The sequence below is a fragment of the Aethina tumida genome, chromosome 2, assembly GCF_024364675.1.
Source record: "Aethina tumida isolate Nest 87 chromosome 2, icAetTumi1.1, whole genome shotgun sequence".
In the NCBI taxonomy this organism is placed as follows: domain Eukaryota; kingdom Metazoa; phylum Arthropoda; class Insecta; order Coleoptera; family Nitidulidae; genus Aethina; species Aethina tumida.
The window spans coordinates 4,784,222-4,809,696 of record NC_065436.1 but is presented as its reverse complement, the minus strand read 5'-3'; the positions used below and the strand labels follow the sequence as shown (position 1 = coordinate 4,809,696).

General features: G+C 32.8%; 2 protein-coding genes across 8 annotated transcripts in view; one reads left to right on the top strand and one right to left on the bottom strand.

The window, feature by feature from the left end:
• The window catches only part of LOC109596226 (glutamate receptor ionotropic, kainate 2), a 147,185-nt gene extending 122,206 nt beyond the window's left edge, over nucleotides 1-24,979 (top strand). For 3 of the 7 annotated variants that reach the window (XM_049963265.1, XM_049963262.1, XM_049963263.1), the window contains 11 exons: nucleotides 555-707; nucleotides 13,689-13,892; nucleotides 16,664-16,867; nucleotides 19,927-20,031; nucleotides 22,461-22,715; nucleotides 22,801-23,058; nucleotides 23,413-23,610; nucleotides 23,727-24,034; nucleotides 24,115-24,298; nucleotides 24,355-24,597; nucleotides 24,650-24,979. In XM_049963265.1, the coding sequence (XP_049819222.1) occupies nucleotides 555-707; nucleotides 13,689-13,892; nucleotides 16,664-16,867; nucleotides 19,927-20,031; nucleotides 22,461-22,715; nucleotides 22,801-23,058; nucleotides 23,413-23,610; nucleotides 23,727-24,034; nucleotides 24,115-24,298; nucleotides 24,355-24,597; nucleotides 24,650-24,712 (2,175 nt within the window). In that variant the 3' untranslated portion in view covers nucleotides 24,713-24,979. Of the gene's footprint in view, nucleotides 1-554; nucleotides 708-13,688; nucleotides 13,893-16,663; nucleotides 16,868-17,190; nucleotides 17,389-19,926; nucleotides 20,032-22,460; nucleotides 22,716-22,800; nucleotides 23,059-23,412; nucleotides 23,611-23,726; nucleotides 24,035-24,114; nucleotides 24,299-24,354; nucleotides 24,598-24,649 lie in introns of all 7 variants that reach the window. The other 4 variants (XM_049963264.1, XM_049963269.1, XM_049963266.1 and 1 more) reach the window with 4 other exon arrangements.
• On the bottom strand, nucleotides 20,073-22,516 carry LOC109596243 (cilia- and flagella-associated protein 206). The gene is made up of 7 exons (XM_049963270.1): nucleotides 22,089-22,516; nucleotides 21,698-22,037; nucleotides 21,415-21,649; nucleotides 21,160-21,353; nucleotides 20,902-21,109; nucleotides 20,580-20,850; nucleotides 20,073-20,527 (listed from the first exon to the last, which is right to left on the bottom strand). The coding sequence occupies exons 1-7, from the start codon at nucleotides 22,359-22,361 to the stop codon at nucleotides 20,135-20,137; spliced, it is 1,914 nt and encodes a 637-aa protein (XP_049819227.1). The 5' UTR covers nucleotides 22,362-22,516; the 3' UTR covers nucleotides 20,073-20,134.
• Nucleotides 24,980-25,475: the final 496 nt, after the last annotated feature.

Genomic DNA, 25,475 nt, shown 5'->3' with positions numbered 1-25,475 from the left:
CCTCAATAAACAAGTCTATTATGCACAGGTATTTTGTAACAATACATTTTTAGTGTACCCTAAAAAGTTTGACGCCGCATCATATTTCTTGTGGAGGAGTTGTAACATGACAAACTGTGTTTTATATTTTCGTCCTGGGTGGAGACTTTTATTTACTCCACTTATGCCGATATATAAACGTGTCAGCGTTGTTTGAGCATGTAATTTATTTTATTGGCTGTAAATTGTGCCACCTTAAAAATCCGCACCAACAGCTCCAACACAATAAAAAGGTAATTGAATTTTGTTAACTTTATTGCCGCTCTATGAGTACGACGCAATAAAGTTTTGAGGTTTAATTATTTCCCAAATTTACTTAATAAACTGTAGTTTAAAAACGATACAGTATTGTTTGTTGATGCCAAAATAAGAAAGGAATCCAAAACTCCCCAAAGGGATTCGATTCGAATTTTCGTCTCGGCCTTTCCGTCCGATTCTTTTTTATTCATTATTTATTTCCCCGTAGAATAGTCCAGCATCCGACGAAATTTATGTGGAAATATGTTTTATTGCAGGCTGAGGCGGCATTGATGTACGACTCTGTTTTCGTGTTCGCCATCGGTCTGCAGACGCTGGAACAATCGCACACCCTCAAGTTGTCCAACGTGTCCTGCGACAAAGAACAACCCTGGGACGGCGGGCTTAGCCTCATTAATTACATTAATGCGGTAAGTATGTTGTATACAGTATTTCTCTTTAGTACTTTCAATCAATGGAGTTCTGGTGGCAATAAACTAACTTTTAAAGACTCAATAAACATTTTATTGTCGCTAGGTAAGTCCGGGAGCAATCTCGTCTATCGTCACGAAGACGGACTGCTCCACAAAGAGGCATCCACAGTCCATATCAATTACTTAATTTTCCGGGATAAGCTAATCCTCTTTGTCAGACAATCGGGATAAGGATCGAACTAGCAATTCTGGTGTCCTAATAAAAAAATATGGCACTGCAGGCATTCTTTATTAGTCGGGCTGGTCCCGATTAGGATTCCGTTCGCAGACAACGTTCATTATGATCCCTTTAAATCCTGATCAGTTAAATGACCGTAAAAATCTGGAGCTGGATTCAATTTACCTATTCCATTTATGCATTTCCTCGTCAGACAGACGAGTTATCATTCAATAAGGAACAATAAACGTGTGCCAAAGTTATTCAACCTCATTTAAATGACGTTAAACAATCTGTTTTTGTTTTGCCAGTTAAGTCAATTTGGAATTACCTAAAAGCTGGTGTGTTTGTACATGTTTACTGGCGCAACGCTAAATTTAATGTCTACGAAGTTTGTAAAATTTTCCGGCGCAATGAAGTTTCTTTGACGCCATCTAAACTCTTCCCATTATTACAACTGTAATTCCGCAATAAAAAGAGCAACACACCAGACAAGATTCAAGATAATTTGTGATTAAAATAAAAAAAACAATTAGGTTTTTTTATCCAATGGAACCATCAGTTATTTCAGCAGTATTATCCTTGAAAACACCTCAATGCCTCAACGTAAATATATCCAGATACAACAATTAGATGGAATGGAACAATCAGATGTCACAGACAACGTATTATTACAACTGTAATTCCGCAATAAAGAGAACAATACACCAGACAAGATTCAAGATATTTGCGATTAAAAAAAAACAATTAGTTTTTTTATCTAATGGAACCATCAGTTATTCCAGTGGTATTATCCTTGAAAACACCTCAGTACCTCAATGTAAATACATCCAGATACAACAATTAGATGGGATGGAACAATCAGGTGTCACGGACAACGTATTATTACAACTGTAATTCCACAATAAAAAGAACAATACACCAGACAAGATTCAAAATAATTTATGATTAAAATAAGAAAAGAATTAGTTTTTTTTATCCAATGGAACCATCAGTTATTCCAGTGGTATTATCCTTGGAAACATCTCAATACCTCGATGTAAATACATCCAGATACAACGATTAGACGGGATGGAACAATCAGATGTCACAGACAACGTATTATTACAATTGTAATTCCACAATAAAAAGAACAATACACCATTCAAGATTCAAGAGAATTTGTGATTAAAATAAAAAAACAATTAGTTCTTTTATCCAATGGAACCATCTGTTAATCCAGTGGTAGTATCCTTGAAAACACCTCAATACCTCAATGTAAATACATTCAGATACAACAATTAGATGGGATGGAACAATCAGATGTCACAGACAACGTATTATTACAATTGTAATTCCACAATAAAAAGAACAATACACCAGACAAGACTCGAGATAATTTGTGATTAAAATAAAAAACAATTAGTTTTTTTTATCCATTGGAACCATCAGTTATTTCAGCAGTATTGTCCTTAAAAACACCTCAATGCCTCAACGTAAATACATCCAGATACAACAATTAGATGGAATGGAACAATCAGATGTCACAGACAACGTATTATTACAATTGTAATTCCACAATAAAAAGAACAATACACCAGACAAGACTCGAGATAATTTGTGATTAAAATAAAAAACAATTAGTTTTTTTTATCCATTGGAACCATCAGTTATTTCAGCAGTATTGTCCTTAAAAACACCTCAATGCCTCAACGTAAATACATCCAGATACAACAATTAGATGGAATGGAACAATCAGATGTCACAGACAACGTATTATTACAACTGTAATTCCACAATAAAAAGAACAATACACCAGACAAGATTCAAGATAATTTGTGATTAAAATAAAAAATAATTAGTTTTTTTTATCCAATGGAACCATCAGTTATTTCAGTAGAATTATCCTTGAAAATGGAACCATCAGTTATTTCAGTAGAATTATCCTTGAAAACACCTCAATACCTCAATGTAAATACATCCAGATACAACAATTAGATGGAATGGAACAATCAGATGTCACAGACAACGTATTATTACAACTGTAATTCCGCAATAAAGAGAACAATACACCAGACAAGATTCAAGATAATTTGTGATTAAAATAAAAAAACAATTAGTTTTTTTTATTCAATGGAACCATCAGTTATTCCAGTGGTATTATCCTTGAAAACACCTCAGTACCTCAATGTAAATACATCCAAATACAACAATTAGATGGGATGGAACAATCAGGTGTCATAGACAACGTATTATTACAACTGTAATTCCACAATAAAAAGAACAATACACCAGACAAGATTCAAGATAATTTGTGATTAAAATAAAAAAACAATTGGTTTTTTTATCCAATGAACCATCAGTTATTCCAGTAGTATTATCCTCGAAAACACCTCAATACCTCAATGTAAATACATCCAGATACAACAATTAGATGGAATGGAACAATCAGATGTCACAGACAACGTATTATTACAACTGTAATTCCGCAATAAAAAGAACAATACACCAGACAAGATTCAAGATAATTTGTAATTAAAATAAAAAAACAATTAGTTTTTTTTATCCAATGGAACCATCAGTTATTTCAGCAGTATTGTCCTTGAAAACACCTCAATGCCTCAACGTAAATACATACAGATACAACGATTAGATGTAATGGAACAATCAGATGTCACAGACAACGTATTATTACAACTGTAATTCCACAATAAAAAGAACAATACACCATTCAAGATTCAAGAGAATTTGTGATTAAAATAAAAAAACAATTAGTTTTTTTATCCAATGGAACCATCTGTTAATCCAGTGGTAGTATCCTTGAAAACACCTCAATACTTCAACGTAAATACATCCAGATACAACAATTAGATGGAATGGAACAATCAGATGTCACAGACAACGTATTATTACAACTGTAATTCTGCAATAAAAAGAACAATATACCAGGCAAGATTCAAGATAATTTGTGATTAAAATAACAAAAACAATTAATTTTTTTAACCAATGGAACCATCAGTTATTCCAGTAGTATTATCCTTGAAAACACCTCAATATCTCAATGTAAATACATCCAGATACAACAATTAGATCGGATGGAACAATCAGGTGTCACGGACAACGAATTATTACAACTGTAATTCCACAATAAAAAGAACAATACACCAGACAAGACTCAAGATAATTTGTGATTAAAATAAGAAAACAATTAGTCTTTTTTATCCAATGGAACCATCAGTTATTCCAGTGGTATTATCCTTGAAAACACCTCAATACCTCAATGTAAATACATCCAGATACAACGATTAGATGGAATGAAACAATCAGATGTCACAGACTACATATTATTACAACTGTAATTCCTCAATAAAAAGAACAATACACCAAATAAGATACAAGATAGTTTGTGATTAAAATAAAAAACAATTAGTTTTTTTATCTAATGGAACCATCAGTTATTTCAGCAGTATTGTCCTTGAAAGCACCTCAATGCTTCAACGTAAATACATCCAGATACAACAATTAGATGGAATGGAACAATCAGATGTCACAGACAACGTATTATTACAACTGTAATTCCGCAATAAAGAGAACAATACACCAGACAAGATTCAAGATAATTTGTGATTAAAATAAAAAAACAATTAGTTTTTTTTATTCAATGGAACCATCAGTTATTCCAGTGGTATTATCCTCGAAAACACCTCAATACCTCAATGTAAATACATCCAAATACAACAATTAGATGGGATGGAACAATCAGGTGTCATAGACAACGTATTATTACAACTGTAATTCCGCAATAAAAAGAACAATACACCAGACAAGATTCAAGATAATTTTGTGATTAAAATAAAAAAACAATTAGTTTTTTTTATCCAATGGAACCATCAGTTATTTCAGTAGAATTATCCTTGAAAACACCTCAATACCTCAATGTAAATACATCCAGGTACAACGATTAGATGTTATGGAACAATCAGATGTCACAGACAACGTATTATTACAACTGTAATTCCACAATAAAAAGAACAATACACCAGACAAGACTCGAGATAATTTGTGATTAAAATAAAAAACAATTAGTTTTTTTTATCCAATGGAACCATCAGTTATTTCAGCAGTATTGTCCTTAAAAACACCTCAATGCCTCAACGTAAATACATCCAGATACAACAATTAGATGGAATGGAACAATCAGATGTCACAGACAACGTATTATCACAACTGTAATTCCACAATAAAAAGAACAATACACCATTCAAGATTCAAGAGAATTTGTGATTAAAATAAAAAAACAATTAGTTTTTTTATCCAATGGAACCATCTGTTAATCCAGTGGTAGTATCCTTGAAAACACCTCAATACCTCAATGTAAATACATTCAGATACAACAATTAGATGGGATGGAACAATCAGATGTCACAGACAACGTATTATTACAATTGTAATTCCACAATAAAAAGAACAATACACCAGACAAGACTCGAGATAATTTGTGATTAAAATAAAAAACAATTAGTTTTTTTCATCCAATGGAACCATCAGTTATTTCAGCAGTATTGTCCTTAAAAACACCTCAATGCCTCAACGTAAATACATCCAGATACAACAATTAGATGGAATGGAACAATCAGATGTCACAGACAACGTATTATTACAACTGTAATTCCGCAATAAAAAGAACAATACACCAGACAAGATTCAAGGTAATTTATGATTAAAATAAAAAAACAATTAGTTCTTTTATCCAATGGAACCATCTGTTAATCCAGTGGTAGTATCCTTGAAAACACCTCAATACCTCAATGTAAATACATTCAGATACAACAATTAGATGGGATGGAACAATCAGATGTCACAGACAACGTATTATTACAATTGTAATTCCACAATAAAAAGAACAATACACCAGACAAGACTCGAGATAATTTGTGATTAAAATAAAAAACAATTAGTTTTTTTTATCCATTGGAACCATCAGTTATTTCAGCAGTATTGTCCTTAAAAACACCTCAATGCCTCAACGTAAATACATCCAGATACAACAATTAGATGGAATGGAACAATCAGATGTCACAGACAACGTATTATTACAACTGTAATTCCGCAATAAAGAGAACAATACACCAGACAAGATTCAAGATAATTTGTGATTAAAATAAAAAAACAATTAGTTTTTTTTATCCAATGGAACCATCAGTTATTCCAGTAGTATTATCCTCGAAAACACCTCAATACCTCAATGTAAATACATCCAGATACAACAATTAGATGGAATAGAACAATCAGATGTCACAGACAACGTATTATTACAACTGTAATTCCGCAATAAAAAGAACAATACACCAGACAAGATTCAAGATAATTTGTGATTAAAATAAAAAAACAATTAGTTTTTTTATCTAATGGAACCATCAGTTATTTCAACAGTATTGTCCTTGAAAACACCTCAATACCTCAACGTAAATACATCCAGATACAACGATTAAATGGGATGGAACAATCAGGTGTCACAGACAACGTATTATTACAATTGTAATTCCTCAATAAAAAGAACAATACACCAGACAAGATTCAAAATAATTTATGATTAAAATAAGAAAACAATTAGTTTTTCTTATCCAATAGAACCATCAGTTATTCCAGTGATATTATCATTGAAAACACCTCAATACCTCAATGTAAATACATCCAGATACAACGATTAGATGGGGTGGAACAATCAGATGTCACAGACAACATATCTCTCCTCTCTAATTTGATGCAAATAGGCCACATAATTGTTATTGTTTCCATTACACCCCTGATTGATATTAATGTTAAATACACCTCCATTTGAGTAGCAGAATCTACAATTATTAAGAAAAAAGAGCATTACAAGTGTAAAAAGTGCACCCACAAATGTTCATAAATAATTAACGACAAATAGAACAATAACAGCCCAACAATCCCGCAGGGAGGCCATTAATTATGAGGTCCCTAAAGCCCCAACAATTAACTCTGAAATCTGCTTGTGCAAGGTACCTCCGTTTTTGTTAATGTCGACATAAAATCAACCTTATTACTCCGTTAGTGATGCATTACGACGTTTTACGTGAATTCCGTGCAGCCATTACCCACGCCATACGAAAGGGCACTTTATCAACGTATATCAACGTATTGCATTGCATAAAACACGGTGATTTACAGGCAATTTTCAAACGAGTGAAAGTTTGTGCCTCACCCACAGATCACAGCTTAACTATTTTGCTGGTGAAGCAGCAAACAGGATTTGGTGGTTCCGCCTAGAATCAGCATCATAACTTATCCAAATCCTATTATGATTATTTACTTATGCATTTACGTTTACTGTCGACGCACTCGCTAATCCCAAAACAATGGAAGCCTATTACGGCTCTATATTGGTATTAATTTACCATAAATGTTGATGGGACGTGTGCGGCAACGTACTTAATGTACCTCCCGACAGCTTAATGTCGAAGTTAACGGCCGTAAAGTGAACGGATAATAATATAAGAAACACGTCCCTAAATTAATAGCTGTCTTCTGGACTCTCCCCCTATTCCCGGAATGCGGATTTTGTCTGATGCATCCATTCGGAACAAACTCTCGTGTTGTTCCTACACTGGTTTCGTCTTTATTATATCCTGTTTTGTTTTTGGTCTTATAAATGGTTTCATAAAATATGTTGAGTTTGGTCCAGTTGTCTTGAGCACCATTAATTTTTTATCAATCTTTAACTTCGACCCTATTATAATGTTCTTCCTTGCCTTAATCGACTCTGGGGTCCAATAATTCAGCAATATAATGCCCTGCTCCATGTTGCCAGAGTTAGTTTTTTTCAAGACACCCATGTGAATCTGATGCCCCAACTTTCACCCATAGAACATGTTGGGGATATGATGAGAAGAAAGCTATAAATTTACACCAGCCAACAAGGACTTTGAAGGTACTAAGACTTGAAGTACAGGTAGATTGGGATACTATACCTCAAGAAGAATTAGACCATCTCACTGAATCAGTGCCAAAACCTGTTGGGGAGTGTTTAGAAAACATTGACAGACCAACACCTTATTAAAAATAATCTAAAATATTTGATATTATATTTGGACATCACCTTCTTGGTGTTGTCAGTGTATGAGTTTTACTCAAAACCAATTGATTTTTAGCTATCTGAGATTGAAAATTTACACAGTAGATGACAAAAGGTTGTTGATAACAATTGTTGATTAAAATTACAGACTTATTAAGAATTTAATCGTTTGAATTTAATGTAAGAAAGATTTTGTCTCATGCATCCATTCGGAACAAACTCTCGTGTTGTTCCTATACTGCTTTCATCTTTATTATATCTTGTTTTTTTGGTCTTATAAATGGTTCCATAAAATATGTTGAGTTTGGTCCAGTTGTCTTGAGCACCATTAATTTTTTATCAATCTTTAACTTCGACCCTATTATAATGTTCTTCCTTGCCTTAATCGACTCTGGGGTCCAATAATTCAGCAATATAATACCCTGCTCCATGTTGCCAGAGTTAGTTTTTTTCAAGACACCCATGTGAATCTGATGCCCCAACTTTCACCCATAGAACATGTTGGGGATATGATGAGAAGAAAGCTATAAATTTACACCAGCCAACAAGGACTTTGAAGGTACTAAGACTTGAAGTACAGGTAGATTGGGATACTATACCTCAAGAGGAATTAGACCATCTCACTGAATCAGTGCCAAAACCTGTTGGGGAGTGTTTAGAAAACATTGACAGACCAACACCTTATTAAAAATAATCTAAAATATTTGATATTATATTTGGACACCACCTTCTTGGTGTTGTCAGTGTATGAGTATATTTTACTCAAAAACCAATTGATTTTTAGCTATCTGGGATTGAAAATTTACACAGTAGAAGACAAAAGGTTGTTGATGACAATTATTGATTAAAATTACAGACTTATTAAGAATTTAATCGTGTGAATTTAATGTAAGAAAAATTTTGTTTCATACATCCATTCGGAACAAACTCTCGTGTTGTTCCTACACTGGTTTCGTCTTTATTATATCCTGTTTTGTTTTTGGTCTTAAAATGGTTCCATAAAATATGTTGAGTTTGGTCCAGTTGTCTTGAGCACCATTATTTTTTTTTTAATCTTTAACTTCAACACTGTCATAATGTTCTTCCATGCCTTAATCGACCCTGGGGTCCAATAATTCAGCAATATATTGCTCTGCTCCGTGTTGCCATGGTTAGTTTTTTTCAAGAGACCCATGTGAATCTGATGCCCCAACTTTCACCCATAGAACATGTTGGGGATATGATGAGAAGAAAGCTATAAATTTACACCAGCCAACAAGGACTTTGAAGGTACTAAGACATGAAGTACAGGTAGATTGGGATACTATACCTCAAGAGGAATTAGACCATCTCACTGAATCAATGCCAAGACCCGTTGGGGAGTGTTTAGAAAACATTGACAGACCAACACCTTATTAAAAATAATCTAAAATATTTAATATTATATTTGGACACCACCTTCTTGGTGTTGTCAGTGTATGAGTATATTTTACTCAAAAACCAATTGATTTTTAGCTATCTGGGAATGAAAATTTGCACAGTAGATGACAAAAGGTTGTTGATAACAATTATTGATTAAAATTACAGACTTATTAAGAATTTAATCGTTTGAATTTAATGTAAGAAAGATTTTGTCTAATGCATCCATTCGGAACAAACTCTCGTGTTGTCCCTACACTGCTTTCATCTTTATTATATCCTGTTTTTTGGTCTTATAAATGGTTCCATAAAATATGTTGAGTTTGGTCCAGTTGTCTTGAGCACCATTAATTTTTTATCAATCTTTAACTTCGACCCTATTATAATGTTCTTCCTTGCCTTAATCAACCCTGGGGTCCAATAATTCAGCAATATAATATCCTACTCCATGTTGCCAGGTTTAGTTTTTTCAAGAGGCCCATGTGAATCTGATTCCTCAACCTTTCACCCATAGAACATGTTGGGGATATGATGAGAAGAAAGCTATAAATTTACACCAGCCAACAAGGACTTTGAAGGTACTAAGACTTGAAGTACAGGTAGATTGGGATACTATATATCAAGAGGAATTAGACCATCTCACTGAATCAATGCCAAGACCTGTTGGGGAGTGTTTAGAAAACATTGACAGACCAACACCTTATTAAAAATAATCTAAAATATTTGATATTATATTTGGACACCACTTTCTTGGTGTTGTCAGTGTATGAGTTTTACTCAAAACCAATTGATTTTTAGCTATCTGAGATTGAAAATTTACACAGTAGATGACAAAAGGTTGTTGATAACAATTATTGATTAAAATTACAGACTTTTTAAGAATTTAATCGTGTGAATTTAATGTAAGAAAAATTTTGTTTCATATATCCATTCGGAACAAACTCTCGTGTTGTTCCTACACTGGTTTCGTCTTTATTATATCCTGTTTTGTTTTTGGTCTTATAAATGGTTCCATAAAATATGTTGAGTTTGGTCCAGTTGTCTTGAACACCATTAATTTTTTATCAATCTTTAACTTCGACCCCATCATAATGTTCTTCCTTGCCTTAATCGACCCTGGGATCCAATAATTCAGCAATATAATGTCCTGCTGCATGTTGCCAATGTTAGTTTTTTTCAAGAGACCCATGTGAATCTGATGCCCCCAACTTTCACCCATAGAACATGTTGGGGATATGATGAGAAGAAAGCTATAAATTTACATCAGCCAACAAGGACTTTGAAGGTACTAAGACATGAAGTACAGGTAGATTGGGATACTATACCTCAAGAGGAATTAGACCATCTCACTGAATCAATGTCAAGACCTGTTGGGGAGTGTTTAGAAAACATTGACAGACAAACACCTTAATGAAAACAATCTAAAATATTTGATATTATATTTGGACACCACCTTCTTGGTGTTGTCAGTGTATGAGTATATTTTACTCAAAAACCAATTGATTTTTAGCTATCTGAGATTGAAAATTTACACAGTAGATGACAAAAGGTTGTTGATAACAATTATTGATTAAAATTACAGACTTATTAAGAATTTAATCGTGTGAATTTAATGTAAGAAAAATTTTGTTTCATACATCCATTCGGAACAAACTCTCGTGTTGTTCCTACACTGGTTTCGTCTTTATTATATCCTGTTTTGTTTTTGGTCTTATAAATGGTTCCATAAAATATGTTGAGTTTGGTCCAGTTGTCTTGAACACCATTAATTTTTTATCAATCTTTAACTTCGACCCCATCATAATGTTCTTCCTTGCCTTAATCGACCCTGGGGTCCAATAATTCAGCAATATAATGTCCTGCTGCATGTTGCCAATGTTAGTTTTTTCAAGAGACCCATATGAATCTGATACCCCAACTTTCACCCATAGAACATGTTGGGGATATGATGAGAAGAAAGCTACGAAATTTACACCAACCAACAAGGACTTTGAAGGTACTAAGACATGAAGTACAGGTAGATTGGGATACTATACCTCAAGAGGAATTAGACCATCTCACTGAATCAGTGCCAAGACCTGTTGGGGAGTGTTTAGAAAACCTTGACAGACAAACACCTTATTAAAAATAATCTAAAATATTTGATATTATATTTGGACACCACCTTCTTGGTGTTGTCAGTGTATGAGTATATTTTACTCAAAAACCAATTGATTTTTAGCTATCTGGGATTGAAAATTTACACAGTAGAAGACAAAAGGTTGTTGATGACAATTATTGATTAAAATTACAGACTTATTAAGAATTTAATCGTGTGAATTTAATGTAAGAAAAATTTTGTTTCATACATCCATTCGGAACAAACTCTCGTGTTGTTCCTACACTGGTTTCGTCTTTATTATATCCTGTTTTGTTTTTGGTCTTATAAATGGTTTCATAAAATATGTTGAGTTTGGTCCAGTTGTCTTGAGCACCATTAATTTTTTATCAATCTTTAACTTCGACCCTATCATAATGTTCTTCCTTGCCTTAATCGATCCTGGGGTCCAATAATTCAGCAATATAATGTCCTGCTGCATGTTGCCAATGTTAGTCTTTTTCAAGAGACCCATGTGAATCTGATACCCCAACTTTCACCCATAGAACATGTTGGGGATATGATGAGAAGAAAGCCATAAATTTACACCAGCCAACAAGGACTTTGAAGGTACTAAGACATGAAGTACAGGTAGATTGGGATACTATACCTCAAGAGGAATTAGACCATCTCACTGAATCAATGCCAAGACCTGTTGGGGAGTGTTTAGAAAACATTGACAGACCAACACCTTATTAAAAATAATCTAAAATATTTGATATTATATTTGGACACCACCTTCTTGGTGTTGTCAGTGTATGAGTATATTTTACTCAAAAACCAATTGATTTTTAGCTATCTGAGTTTGAAAATTTACACAGTAGATGACAAAAGGTTGTTGATAACAATTGTTGATTAAAATTACAGACTTATTAAGAATTTAATCGTTTGAATTTAATGTAAGAAATATTTTGTCCAATGCATCCATTCGGAACAAACTCTCGTGTTGTCCCTACACTGCTTTCATCTTTATTATATCCTATTTTTTGGTCTTATAAATGGCTCCATAAAATATGTTGAGTTTGGTCCAGTTGTCTTGAGCACCATTAATTTTTTATCAATCTTTAACTTCGACCCTATTATAATGTTCTTCCTTGCCTTAATCGACCTGGGATCCAATAATTCAGCAATATAATGCTCTGCACCATGTTGCCAGGGTTAGTTTTTTTCAAGAGACCCATGTGAACCTGATGCCCCAACTTTCACCCATAGAACATGTTGGGGATATGATGAGAAGAAAGCTATAAATTTACACCAGCCAACAAGGACTTTGAAGGTACTAAGACATGAAGTACAGGTAGATTGGGATACTATACCTCAAGAGGAATTAGACCATCTCACTGAATCAATGTCAAGACCTGTTGGGGAGTGTTTAGAAAACATTGACAGACAAACACCTTAATGAAAACAATCTAAAATATTTGATATTATATTTGGACACCACCTTCTTGGTGTTGTCAGTGTATGAGTATATTTTACTCAAAAACCAATTGATTTTTAGCTATCTGGGATTGAAAATTTACACAGTAGATGACAAAAGGTTGTTGACAACAATTATTGATTAAAATTACAGACTTATTAAGAATTTAATCGTTTGAATTTAATGTAAGAAAGCGTCATTTCTTTACAGTCCTCTTAATATTATCAGTAACTTCCAATAAGTGATTATATCGACACAATATTCCAACATAAAAGAATTTATGTGCGAATAAGCTGGCAAAGGACGAAAGCGAGAAAAAAAAGGAATTGGAGTAGCCCTATTACGAATAGCTGATACAGAGTACAAAATCGACGAACCTTAATACAGTTAGCTGATAGAATGGCAGATCTAATGCATGTAATACGTTAATAAATTAAGTGTCTATGCCTCACTGTCACTTACAACGTCCCAATAAAGAGCTCCCCCGTGAAAAGCTCTTGCACACTTCCAGCTTTCCCTCCATGTACTACGACTGGTTAATAAAAGCCAGAACAAAAGAGTCTTAATCAAAATTAAAACCGTATTAATTGTTTTCAACCCTTTATTTGAACTAATTTATGCGCCCGAAATAAATCGCAGTGCCTTCCTTGAATACGCATGAAGTGGGCGTTAGCTAACCCAAAATAAAAACTGTTTTGTAAATGTTAAACTAAACTCCGGTTTCGGTCCAGGTCGAGTTCAAAGGTTTGAGCGGACCGATCGAGTTCAAGGAAGGGCACCGTATCAAATTCAAATTGGACCTGCTGAAGCTGAAGCAGCACGCGCTGGTCAAAGTTGGCGAGTGGCATCCGGGCGCCGGTGTTAATATCACCGATAGGGAAGCGTTCTTCGATCCCGGAACTATGAATGTTACGCTGGTGGTTACGACGATATTGGTAAGTTGGTTTGTTGGGATTGATTGGTCCGAATGCTGATGCCACTAACTTGTTTTCTATTGTGTTATGTATTGTAATAGTACGTATTGAGAGCATGCTCCACAAGCTTCGTCATCAATGCCTTTGATAGAATTACTGACCTCATAAAATATAAAGTCATAACTAATTATTTTTAATTTAAGAATTAGGCAGTTAATTTCTGTATATCTCCTTGAGGTTTTAAATTTATATAATTTTTATGTCGAATTTGGTTAAAAGTGTGATCCCTCATGTTTTCTAGAAGGCTGATGTCTGGAGATTAAAGAGGGCAAGACCAATCTATCATAAAAAACATGAAAATGTTAAAAACTTGTTGGAAAATTATAAATGACTGTTGATAGGATACTTTTATACCAAAAATTAATTTTTCATTGATATTGCTGTTAACGAAAACATTTTAATTAGCCACTAAATGTGTCATTATTAAAAAAATAAATAAATATCTTATATATTAAATAAAACAAGTGTGGAAAGGAAAACGATTCAAAATGTAGCAAGTACTGAATTTTACGCAAAATTTTAAAAAATCATTTAAAAAAAATGTTAATGTCACTTTATCACTTTGTTACATTTTATTCATAATTGTTTATATAATATGTATTAAACAAATTCTAAGTATAAGTTGATTATATTAAAATTAATTTATTTTATACACTGTTAAATCCATTTTTAACAGGTACTATTTAAATTTTTTTAATTAATCACTAAAGTAACCTTTAAAATACTATAAAAAATATGTTTTTGATGTTTAATAAATGTTTAAACATCGTGAATGCGCAAACAAATTGGATAATTAAAACTACATCCAAAAGGTACATAATTTTATGGTTTCAAATATCTTATCCTAATTCATTTGAATATTTTAATTAAGTTTTTTGTTTCGCATCCACCATTTTTACAACTGTTGTTAAAAATGGCGAATGCGCCACCAATCCAATAATTAGTTACTATTAAACAAATTCTAAGAATTAGTTGATTATATTAAAGGTAATTTATTTTATACACTGTTAGATCTATTTTTAACAGGTACTATTTAATTTTTTTTAATTAATCAGTAAAGTAACCTTTAAAATACTATAAAAAACATGATTTTGATATTTAATAAATGTTTAAACATCGTGAATGCGCAAACAAATTGTATAATTACAAGTACATCCAAAAGGCAATTAATTTTATGTTTTCAAATATCTTATCCTAATTCATTTGAATATTTTAATTAAGTTTTTTGTTGCGCATCCACCATTTTTACAACTGTCGTTAAAAATGGCGAATGCGCCACAAATCCAATAATTAGTTACTATTAAACAAATTCTAAGAATAAGTTGATTATATTAAAAGTAATTTATTTTATCCACTGTTAGATCCATTTTTAACAGGTACTATTCAATTTTTTTTAATTAATCTGTAAAGTAACCCTTAGAATACTATAAAAAATATGATTTTGATATTTAATAAATGTTTAAACATCATGTATGCGCAAACAAGTTGTATAATTACCACTACATGCAAAAGGGAATTAATTTTATGTTTTCAAATATCTTATCCTAATTCATTTGTATATTTTAATTAATTTTTTTGTTTTGTATACACCATTTTTACAGTCGAATATATAGTATAATTCTGTGGCTCAATTAAGTATTAATAATTTATATTTTAATAATTAATATTGCAATTTATACAGTATATGTGGCTTTATTTATACTATAATATATAATTTAATTATTCAATACATACGCTTTTATTTCATTTATTTTTTACAAAGGAATAATAGATTTTTCTTAAGTTTAAAAAATGGTAGATCCACCAAATCAAATTTTTGCTTTATGTGTTTTTGAAAAAATTAATAATTAATTATAAATAAATATATAAAAAAGGAACAACAAAACATAACATTTAATTTTAATACAAACAGTAGAACAAATTGATGTTTACATATATCTGTATATAAATCAGTCTAAGGGAGCCTAAACCAGAAGAATTGAAGCTTCCCCACAACATGTTTCACTTTGGGTATAACAAACTTGTGTATTTTTGTCCCTGTAGGATATTTAACATAAATACATCCATCATTTTTTATAAATTTAGACATGTTACTAAAATCTACTCGTCCCAACTCTTTTGAACTGACATTCAATTCAAACATTTATATATTTTAATAAGTTACTATAATTTTGGCCACAACTGTAGGTATTTGTATTTTTTATAAAACTGAGCTTCAACGCATCAAATTAAACACAGCTACAAATAACAAGAAATCGAAAGATTTAACTTCAAGTGTCATACACCAAAGTAGCTGTAGACTGATTATTTATTTACTATGTTGCAATGGATCAATGAAGCTCATAAAATTTAAATTTCCGTTCAATTGGCTCAAAGACATGTCTCATGGACCAGAATACGAATCTGCAATTTAAAATTTGATAATATTACATCGTAATGTTGGCACCATATGACTTTATTTTAACTCAGAATTTTTACATTAATAAACCTCATTCCATTTCGTTTAGATAAACCGTCTTACTTTGATATTATTTAAATGGCAATATGCAAAATTAAACACACACACAATATTCACAACAGATGACACCCCAAAGCACCGGAACGAAATTGAATGGCGCCGACCACAAAACCTCCGGATATTACGCCACGTACTTATTACCAATAAATTACTCTCAAACACGGATTACGGTTATCGGTAAAAAGATTACAATTCAATTTCTGCATGCGTTTAGGAAATCCCGTACATGATGATGCACATGGGCAAAAACTACACGGGCAACAGCCGCTTTTACGGTTTCTGCGTCGACATCCTGGACCGAATATCCAAAGAAGTGGGATTCGATTATCTCATAGATTTAGTGCCAGACAGGAAATACGGTGCATGCGATCCGGAGACCGGCTTATGGAACGGCATGGTCTTGCAGCTCATGCAGCATGTATGTTTTTGTAGCCGGCTTGAGTAGATTATTTATTTGGTTTAGCTTGGATGAATAGATGTTTTTAATTTTGTTGAGTAAAATGGAGTAAACGCTATAAACGTATACTAACGTAAATGCACTTTAATATAATCCCAAAGGATCCCTTCCTTACGAATTGTAAAAAGGACAACGTGTACACCAAATTTATAGTCACTGTGTTGAATTATTAAAATTCATTCTAATTTAATAATATCTCACACTTGTTCTTCTTGTAATTGAATCTCTATAAAAATGATAAATATGAAGCACTTGTAACTATTATTGCTATTATTAATTGCCAGGAACAACCATACGTAATGCTTAAGCCCCAAATAGTTGGTAACGATAAATACGAAGGCTTCTGCATAGATCTTCTAAGGGAGATAGCCGCAATGGTAGGTTTTGAGTATCGCATTGAATTAGTGCCGGATGGAAAATACGGTGTCATTGATCTGGATACCGGAGAATGGAATGGAATTGTGCGACAATTAATGGATAAAGTAAGTGGATAGCTAATGCTTTTTATTAACTACCAGCTGAGGAAGAATAAACACCATAGTAATTTGTTACAGAAGGTGTACAACCAATAAAACTGATTTAAAATAGTGCAGTTTTAGAGATAATTTTATTCGTCATTTTATATTTTGCATTAATCTTTATTCCCATAATAAATTGGTTGTCAAAATAATTAATGTGCATCCACTGAATCATCTCTTTGTACATTCAATGAATGCTTTAAACAGATAATAATTTAATTCACATTGACTTATACAAGGTGTTTTAAAAAGGCCAAAATTTATTCTCTTTAATTTTCTTCAAATACTAACACTGAAATATCTCAAAACGGCTGAGATAATCAATCAATCAATAGAGTAGATTTTGAGAGATTCTCCTCTTCTTTTCGCCCTATTTTCTACGCCACTGAATATTTTTTAAAACTATTAAGTTTTTCATATTCTTTGCATAATTTGGAAGAAAAAAGGTGCTTTGGTTAATTTTGATTATTACAGTTGTTTTTGAGATATTTCAGATTTAATACTCACTTTAATTTTCTTCAAATATTAAAACTGAAATATCTCAAAAACGGCTGAGATAATCAAAATTAATCAAGGGTACCTTTTTTCTTATAAATCGTTCAAAGAATATGAAAAGCTTAGTAATTTTAAAAAATATATTGTAGCAACGAAAATAGGGCAAGAAAAAGGGCACCTCCCTAGAATCTACGCTACTGTTTCATTATGGAAATAATTTTGAAACAATTGTAATTAAATTTGATGTGTATTATTCTAAAATACACACATATAATTCAACGAAAAAATCTACTTTCATAATGATACAATAGAGTAAATTTTGGGGGGTTCTCCTCTTTTTTTCGCCTTATTTTCTACGCCATTGAATATTTTTTAAAACTATTAAGTTTTTCATATTTTTTGCATAATTTGGAATAAAAATGGTGCTTTGATTAATTTTGATTATTACAGTTGTTTTTGAGATATTTCAGATTTAATGTTCACTTTAATTATCTTCAAATATTAAAACTGAAATATCTCAAAAACGGCTGAGATAATCAAAATTAATCAAGAGTACCTTTTTTCTTCTAAATTATACAAAGAATATGAAGAGCTTAATAGTTTTAAAAAATATACTGTGGCAACGAAAATAGGGCAAGAAAAAAGGGCACCTCCCCAGAATCTACGATACTGTTTCATTATGGAAATAATTTTGAAACAATTATAATTAAATTTGATGTGTATTATTCTAAAATACACACATATAATTCAATGAAAAAATCTACTTTCATAATGATACAATAGAGTAAATTTTGGGGGGTTCTCCTCTTTTTTTCGCCTTATTTTCTACGCCATTGAATATTTTTTAAAACTATTAAGTTTTTCATATTTTTTGCATAATTTGGAATAAAAATGGTGCTTTGATTAATTTTGATTATTAGAGTTGTTTTTGAGATATTTCAGATTCAATGTTCACTTTACTTTTCTTCAATTATTAAAACTGAAATATCTCAAAAACGGCTGAGATAATCAAAATGAATCAAGATTACCTTTTTTCTTATAAATAGTGCAAAGAATATGAAAAGCTTAGTAGTTTTAAAAAATATGCTGTGGCAACGAAAATAGGGAAGAAAAAAGGGCACCTCCCCAGAATCTACGCCACTGTTTCATTATGGAAATAGTTTTAAACCAATTATAATTAAATTTGATATGTATTATTCTAAAATACATACCTATAATTCAATAAAAAAATCTTTTTCCATAATGATACAATAGAGTAGATTTTGAGAAGTTCTCCTCTTCTTTTTGCCCTATTTTCTACGCCACTGAATATTTTTTAAAACAATTAAGTTTTTCACATTCTTTGCATAATTTAGAAGAAAAAAGGTGCTTTGATTAATTTTGATTATTACAATTGTTTTTGAGATATTTCAGATTCAATGTACACTTTAATTATCTTCAAATATTAACAACCAAAACTAATCAAGAGTACCTTTTTCCTTATAAATAGTGCAAAATATATGAAAATCTTTTTTTAAAACTATTAAACGTTTGATATTATTTGTATAATTTAGAAAATAAATCTCCTCTTGATAAATTTTGATTAACACAAACGTTTTTGAGATATTTCAGTTTTAATGTTGATTTTAGTTTTCTTCAAAAATATTCAAAACTATTTGTTGTTTTTTTATGTAAATTATTGGTAATTTTTAAAACTTTGCATTAAACTTATTTTTGATAATAAATAGTTGGTGAAAACATAAATAAATATTCTGCCACTTACTCAAGTAATTAATACTCAGTCGTAACATATTATTAATTAATCATTTTGTTATTATTATATTTAAATTGGTTTGGTATTGATTAAAGTCAATAAATACTCCTCTAAATGGTTTTAGTACTTAGCAAGGAAAATAGAATAGTCTAAATTCATAAAGATTTTGACATTTAGATTAGAAATATCTAAATTATTCTAATATAAATTGTTTTAACACTGATATAAAACTATTTTTGTTTTTATTTCATCAGAAAGCCGACCTAGCAGTAGGATCGATGACTATTAACTATGCCAGAGAGAGCGTTATCGACTTCACGAAGCCCTTCATGAATTTGGGTATTAGCATTCTTTTTAAGGTAGGTAAATGCACAGGATTCCTTAAATAACAGTCGTATAATTGCACATTATTGATTATATTATCACGTTACGTTATAAAAGTTAAGTAAATTTACATTTAAATTACTGATTATCATTATCTCTAATGCACTTTTCTACTTTATGTATTGGTCTAGTCAAGTCCATGTCGATGAATTTATCATCCGTTTGTCCTCTTAATCCATATAGGAATCTACTTGGTTTGGATACGTTTACGTAATTGTCTGTTTTTGTAGTGACAACATTATCTTCTGGTTCCAAAGTTTGTACTGGTATGGACCACTTGCTGTATACTGGCTCAGTTTGTGTAGAAACTGTGAGGCAGTGTGTTAACTTAGCTTTTTGCAATGCATCTCTTTTCAGGTCCCAAATGTTCCACGTATAATTTGGGTCAATATATCCCATCATGATGTGATCTTCAGTTTGGGTGTGTAAGGAATGTCCAGTTTTCTTCTTCGGACTCGTATCGAAAATTATCTAAAAATTATATTTTTCCATCACCACAATTATATTTATAGTTTATGAATACCTCTTTTTCCATCAGCATTTCAATGATGGGGCTTAAGCCAAACATTTCTATAAAGTAGACTCTATTTCTAACCATATCCAGACCTCTTAATATGTTTTCTACCAAGTCTTCACACCATCCAGTATAAGACTGATACTCAGAAAACACGAAATTCCACGTCGAATTAAATACTGCAACTCCCCCTTCGAAACTCCCAGGTATTAACACTCCTTCTGTGTATACCAGCTTAAAAACATCGTACCCATGGAAGCTGAGTTTCTCATTAGCTTCACTGTTAAGTTAAGTAATTATTATAGTCATTAAATGTTGTGGCTTCACTTACACAATTTCTGAGTAGGAGTTTACATGAAGAATATTGGGTGGTTGTTCAGTGGTGTAGGGGTGCGTAATTTTTTTTGTCACCCAGTCCACATCTTCACGCACAATCGACGGTCCAACGCACATTTCTATCAGTTCTTCCGGATAATTTGGGGCGCTGACAAACTGCCGAATCATTTTCATGATCTCATTTATGTGTAACAAATACATTCCTGGGATTTAAGACAATTTATAACGAGGTAAAGATGTTGTGTGTGAGTACCTTCGTGTTGGCACTCCTTCCACAGTTCAGCAGCCTTTTCGAAAAGGGGGAATACCTTTGAGGAAGCTACTGCTACTCGATCTGAGCATATGTTGTATATTATTTGCCAGTTTGTTATGTAGTGCAGCTTGTTTAATTTTAGCCTGTCGTGGTCAAGCACACTGAAAAGTTCGTAGCAATACGTTTGGTACTGCCTAGAATTTTATTAAAACAAGTCAAAATGTTGGAGGCATTTAATGCAAACATAAGAATAACCTGTATGCCACCAATAAGTCTCTGAGGTACTCAGCTTTATCTTTTGTTAAAAGTGGATGTGGTGCTTGAAATTTCAATTCAGTACGCATATAGTCGTTCTTTTTGAATTTGAATGACTCGTTCAGTATCATTGTAAGTTTGTTAATCTTTTCCTCCACATTCTTTATCATTAACTGGAGTGTCTGATGTAGACTGCTTTTATTTACCAACAAGACTTCATGCAAATCTGGAATACCTGGATGAAAAACATTATTATGCTCAATAATAATTTCGTCCAAACAACCTTCTCCTCCCTTGTCTGTCTCCTTATTAAACAATCGTATGCCACAAATCAGCTTCGCAGTATAATCCAACTGTTCCTCTTTTTCACCCAGTGGTAACTGGGCAAATTCCCTTATTTCGGAGTCATCCATGATACTTTTCAAAGCGTAGTACCCTTCCTGAAACACACCCTCCTTCAACGGATTGCCAAGTCCATAAGACAACGTAGAGTAAGCCGATATTTTTTTCCTATAAGCCAACATTTCATGCTCATTTAACAACTCCACCTTTTTCATAATTAAATGTTTTAAGACGTGCAGCCTTTCCATGCGTTTATCATTTTCTAATTGTATCAGTTCTTCCTGAAATATAATATATAGTGGTAAATATTTAAAGGTGGGGGAAATATTTACTCTAGTTTTGTAATTAGCCTTAAACGACCATTGTATCTTAAGGGTTATAAATTGTGGGGTGTTTTGGTATTTTAATTGGTCCACCACCATCTTAACGAAGGCCACAACGGCGTCCCTGTTGCTGAGGATGTTGGCTGATATTCCATATTTGGGATTGAGGTACAATAACCTGACGTAATAGTATATGAAGCTCTCCGGGGCATAAATGTTGTTTCTGAAGCACTCCCTTTTAATTTCTCTAGAAATGTTGCGTATGGTGTTGGTGTGATTCATGTTTTAAAATTGTATAATATTTTAATTACTGTCAATAATGACATTAACAATTATAAGTACTATAAATTTAGTTCAAAGAATATTTTTGAACATCTGCAGGTTCCTACAGATAAAGAATCTGCTTTTTTCTCGTTCCTGAAGCCACTTGGATTTGATATATGGATATTTGTGACTGGGGCCTTTTTCATGTCCAGCTTCACTCTATTTACTTTAGCTAGATTTACTCCCAACGAGTGGGTAAATCCAATGCCTTGGAAAAAGAACGGCTTATTGGTTAATCAGTTGTCCATGAACAACAGCTTTTGGTTTGTCACTGGCACGTTACTGCGACAAGCTTCGGGAGTCAATCCCCAGGTAAAGCTGCCCCACCAAAAGGAAGTGAAACCAAGTCTTCACCAAGTCTAGAAATAATGATGATAAAGTCGTGTTTTGTTTTAAGGTGCCCACTAGTCCACAGGCGAGACTGTTCTCGTTCATGAACCCATTGGCAATGGACATATGGTTGTACGTTCTGTCCGCGTACGTTCTGGTATCCATAACCATGTTCGTGGTCGCGAGGTTCTCACCTTACGAGTGGCACAATCCCCACCCATGCGACATTGAGAACGAAGTGGTCAAAAACCAGTTCTCAATGGCGAACTCCTTTTGGTTCACCATTGGCACGCTGATGCAACAGGGTTCCGACTTAAATCCAAAGGTACCATGGAACTGCTTTTATTGTGATCTTGGACGTGTAATATTTTAGTAATTAAATTTGTAAACCAAGATCAGATAAGGCACTTATAAGCACTCATATTTTTATCTTTTGAACTTACATCACGTATCACTGCAAACCTTTCTCTTCACCTGCATGTTCGGTAAGCACCTGTCCGATATCTTTCATTCTTTCCCACATCTTTTCTTTGATCTCCTAAATGAAAGAACTTTAAAAAGTATGGGTGCTTATTCAACATGGCAACTTTGAGACTAATTGTTGTTTTATTCGTTGGTGAAGATTTGGGTTTAACTGTGATAACTTACAAAATCACCTTTAGTACCTAAACAATTTCAGGCCACATCGACGAGAATTGTGGGAGGTATATGGTGGTTTTTTACTCTAATTATAATTTCATCGTACACCGCCAATCTGGCGGCATTCCTAACAGTGGAACGGATGATTACACCCATTGAAAATGCGGAAGATCTTGCCGGCCAAACCGATATATCATACGGAACACTGGAGAGCGGATCAACAATGACCTTTTTCAGGGTGAGTGCAATTATCGTCTATTTTAATGCCTAATCAATATTGCCTCTAATTCAATTATCTCTTTCAAACAATTCGCCATTATATAAGTTATACAGATAAATTAGGATCCATTTTAGGATTCCATGATAGAAACCTACAAAAAAATGTGGCGTTTCATGGAAAATCGAAAGCCATCGGTGTTTGTGCCGACGTACGAGGAAGGCATCCAAAGGGTGCTGGACGGAAACTACGCCTTCCTTATGGAGTCCACGATGCTGGACTTTGTCGTACAAAGAGACTGTAATTTGACACAAATTGGTGGCTTGTTGGACTCGAAAGGTTACGGAATTGCGACACCGATGGGAAGTCCCTGGAGGGACAAGATCTCGTTGGCCATTTTGGAGCTGCAAGAAAAGGGGGAGATACAAATGTTGTATGATAAATGGTAAATAAATTGAGACAACCCATTGGGAATAAACTTATTTTTATAAAAAATCACAAGTGTAAGTTTCTTTTACGTTTCAGGTGGAAAAATACGGGGGAAACTTGCTCAAGGAACGAGAAAGGCAAAGAATCAAAGGCTAATTCACTTGGGGTGGACAACATTGGGGGTGTATTTGTAGTTCTTTTGTGTGGACTAGCTTTTGCTGTCATAATAGCAATATTCGAGTTCTGCTACAACTCCAAAAAGAACGCAATTACTGAAAAAGTAGTACTGAAAAATCACGTTACTAACATCAAGTACCTAATTTTAACATTTTTTAGAGGTTAACCAGTGCTCCACATCAATCGCTGTGCTCAGAGATGGGTGGAGAATTGTGCTTCGCCTTAAGATGTAGAGGGTCAAGGCAAAGACCGGCGTTGAAGAGGCAATGTTCCAAGTGTTTGCCCGGTGTTACTTATGTTCCAGCCCTCCTGGATATACCACCTCACCCACCGCAACCTCCTCAAAGGGCTCCACCCACCAACGGTCTCTCCCCCAGATTGCATCGCCAGGACATACCCTACGTAAGTACAAGGTTTAAAAAAGGTGCAACCATTGATAATTGGTGGTTTTTAGAGGGAACCTCTGCAGTTGCAAATTGAACGACACTCGCCAACTCGACAGATTGACTTCAATTAGAGTACTTAAGTATTAAACTTTACTTGTTAATTAAATTATAAGTAACGGTGTAATATGTAAGAGAATTTTATACAATGTTTTCAGTGACTAATTAGATTTTCTTTCAAGTGCATCGTGGAAATTATATACACAAGTAAATCTATTGACTTTTACACACGATTTTGTTAACTCGAAAGTACATATATAGTGGATTTTAAAGACAGGCTTGTAAATATGCACGTCTTTTATAGCTGTGTCTAGATGTTTTAAAATAAAATATGATAAGTATTGTTGTTTTTATCCACTTAATCTTAATAATAATGATTAAATTCAATACAGTCAAGCTTGGCACAAATTTGACACTCTGTTGGTCCAAACATAGAAAGCATAAAATGTTTTTATACAATAGAAAAATCAGAAAAAATCAGAGGAAAAATGACAACACACATCAGCACTGTGAGTACTTAATGGGCAACAATTATATTGTATGTGTAACTTACAGAAAGATCATTATCCAATAAATTTTCTATTAAACAAGCCAGTTTGCTGTTTTCCATCAATTTACACGTATTTTTCAATTATGTTTGTTGTATAAACGAGTCCAGTGGTGTTTTATGTTTATTTTACCTTATTTTTGTGATTTTAATGGTCAGCTGTTTAATTGCTTGATGGGTCTGGTGTGTAACTAATGAAATTTTGCATAAGTAGGGAATTTTATTATTTTTATTTTAAGTACTTCTTCATGTTTGTGTTTTTCCACCCCTGACATTTGTCACTCATTTTA

Bases quoted from the DNA above. Each gene is read 5' to 3' on its own strand.
- LOC109596243 (XM_049963270.1), bottom strand. From the start codon at position 22,361: ATGAATCACACCAACACCATACGCAACATTTCTAGAGAAATTAAAAGG. The intron at 22,038-22,088 runs GTAAATATTTCC...ATTATATTTCAG, and splicing joins AGGCTAATTACAAAACTAGA to GAAGAACTGATACAATTAGA. The intron at 20,528-20,579 runs GTATTCATAAAC...TATAATTTTTAG, and splicing joins AAATGCTGATGGAAAAAGAG to ATAATTTTCGATACGAGTCC.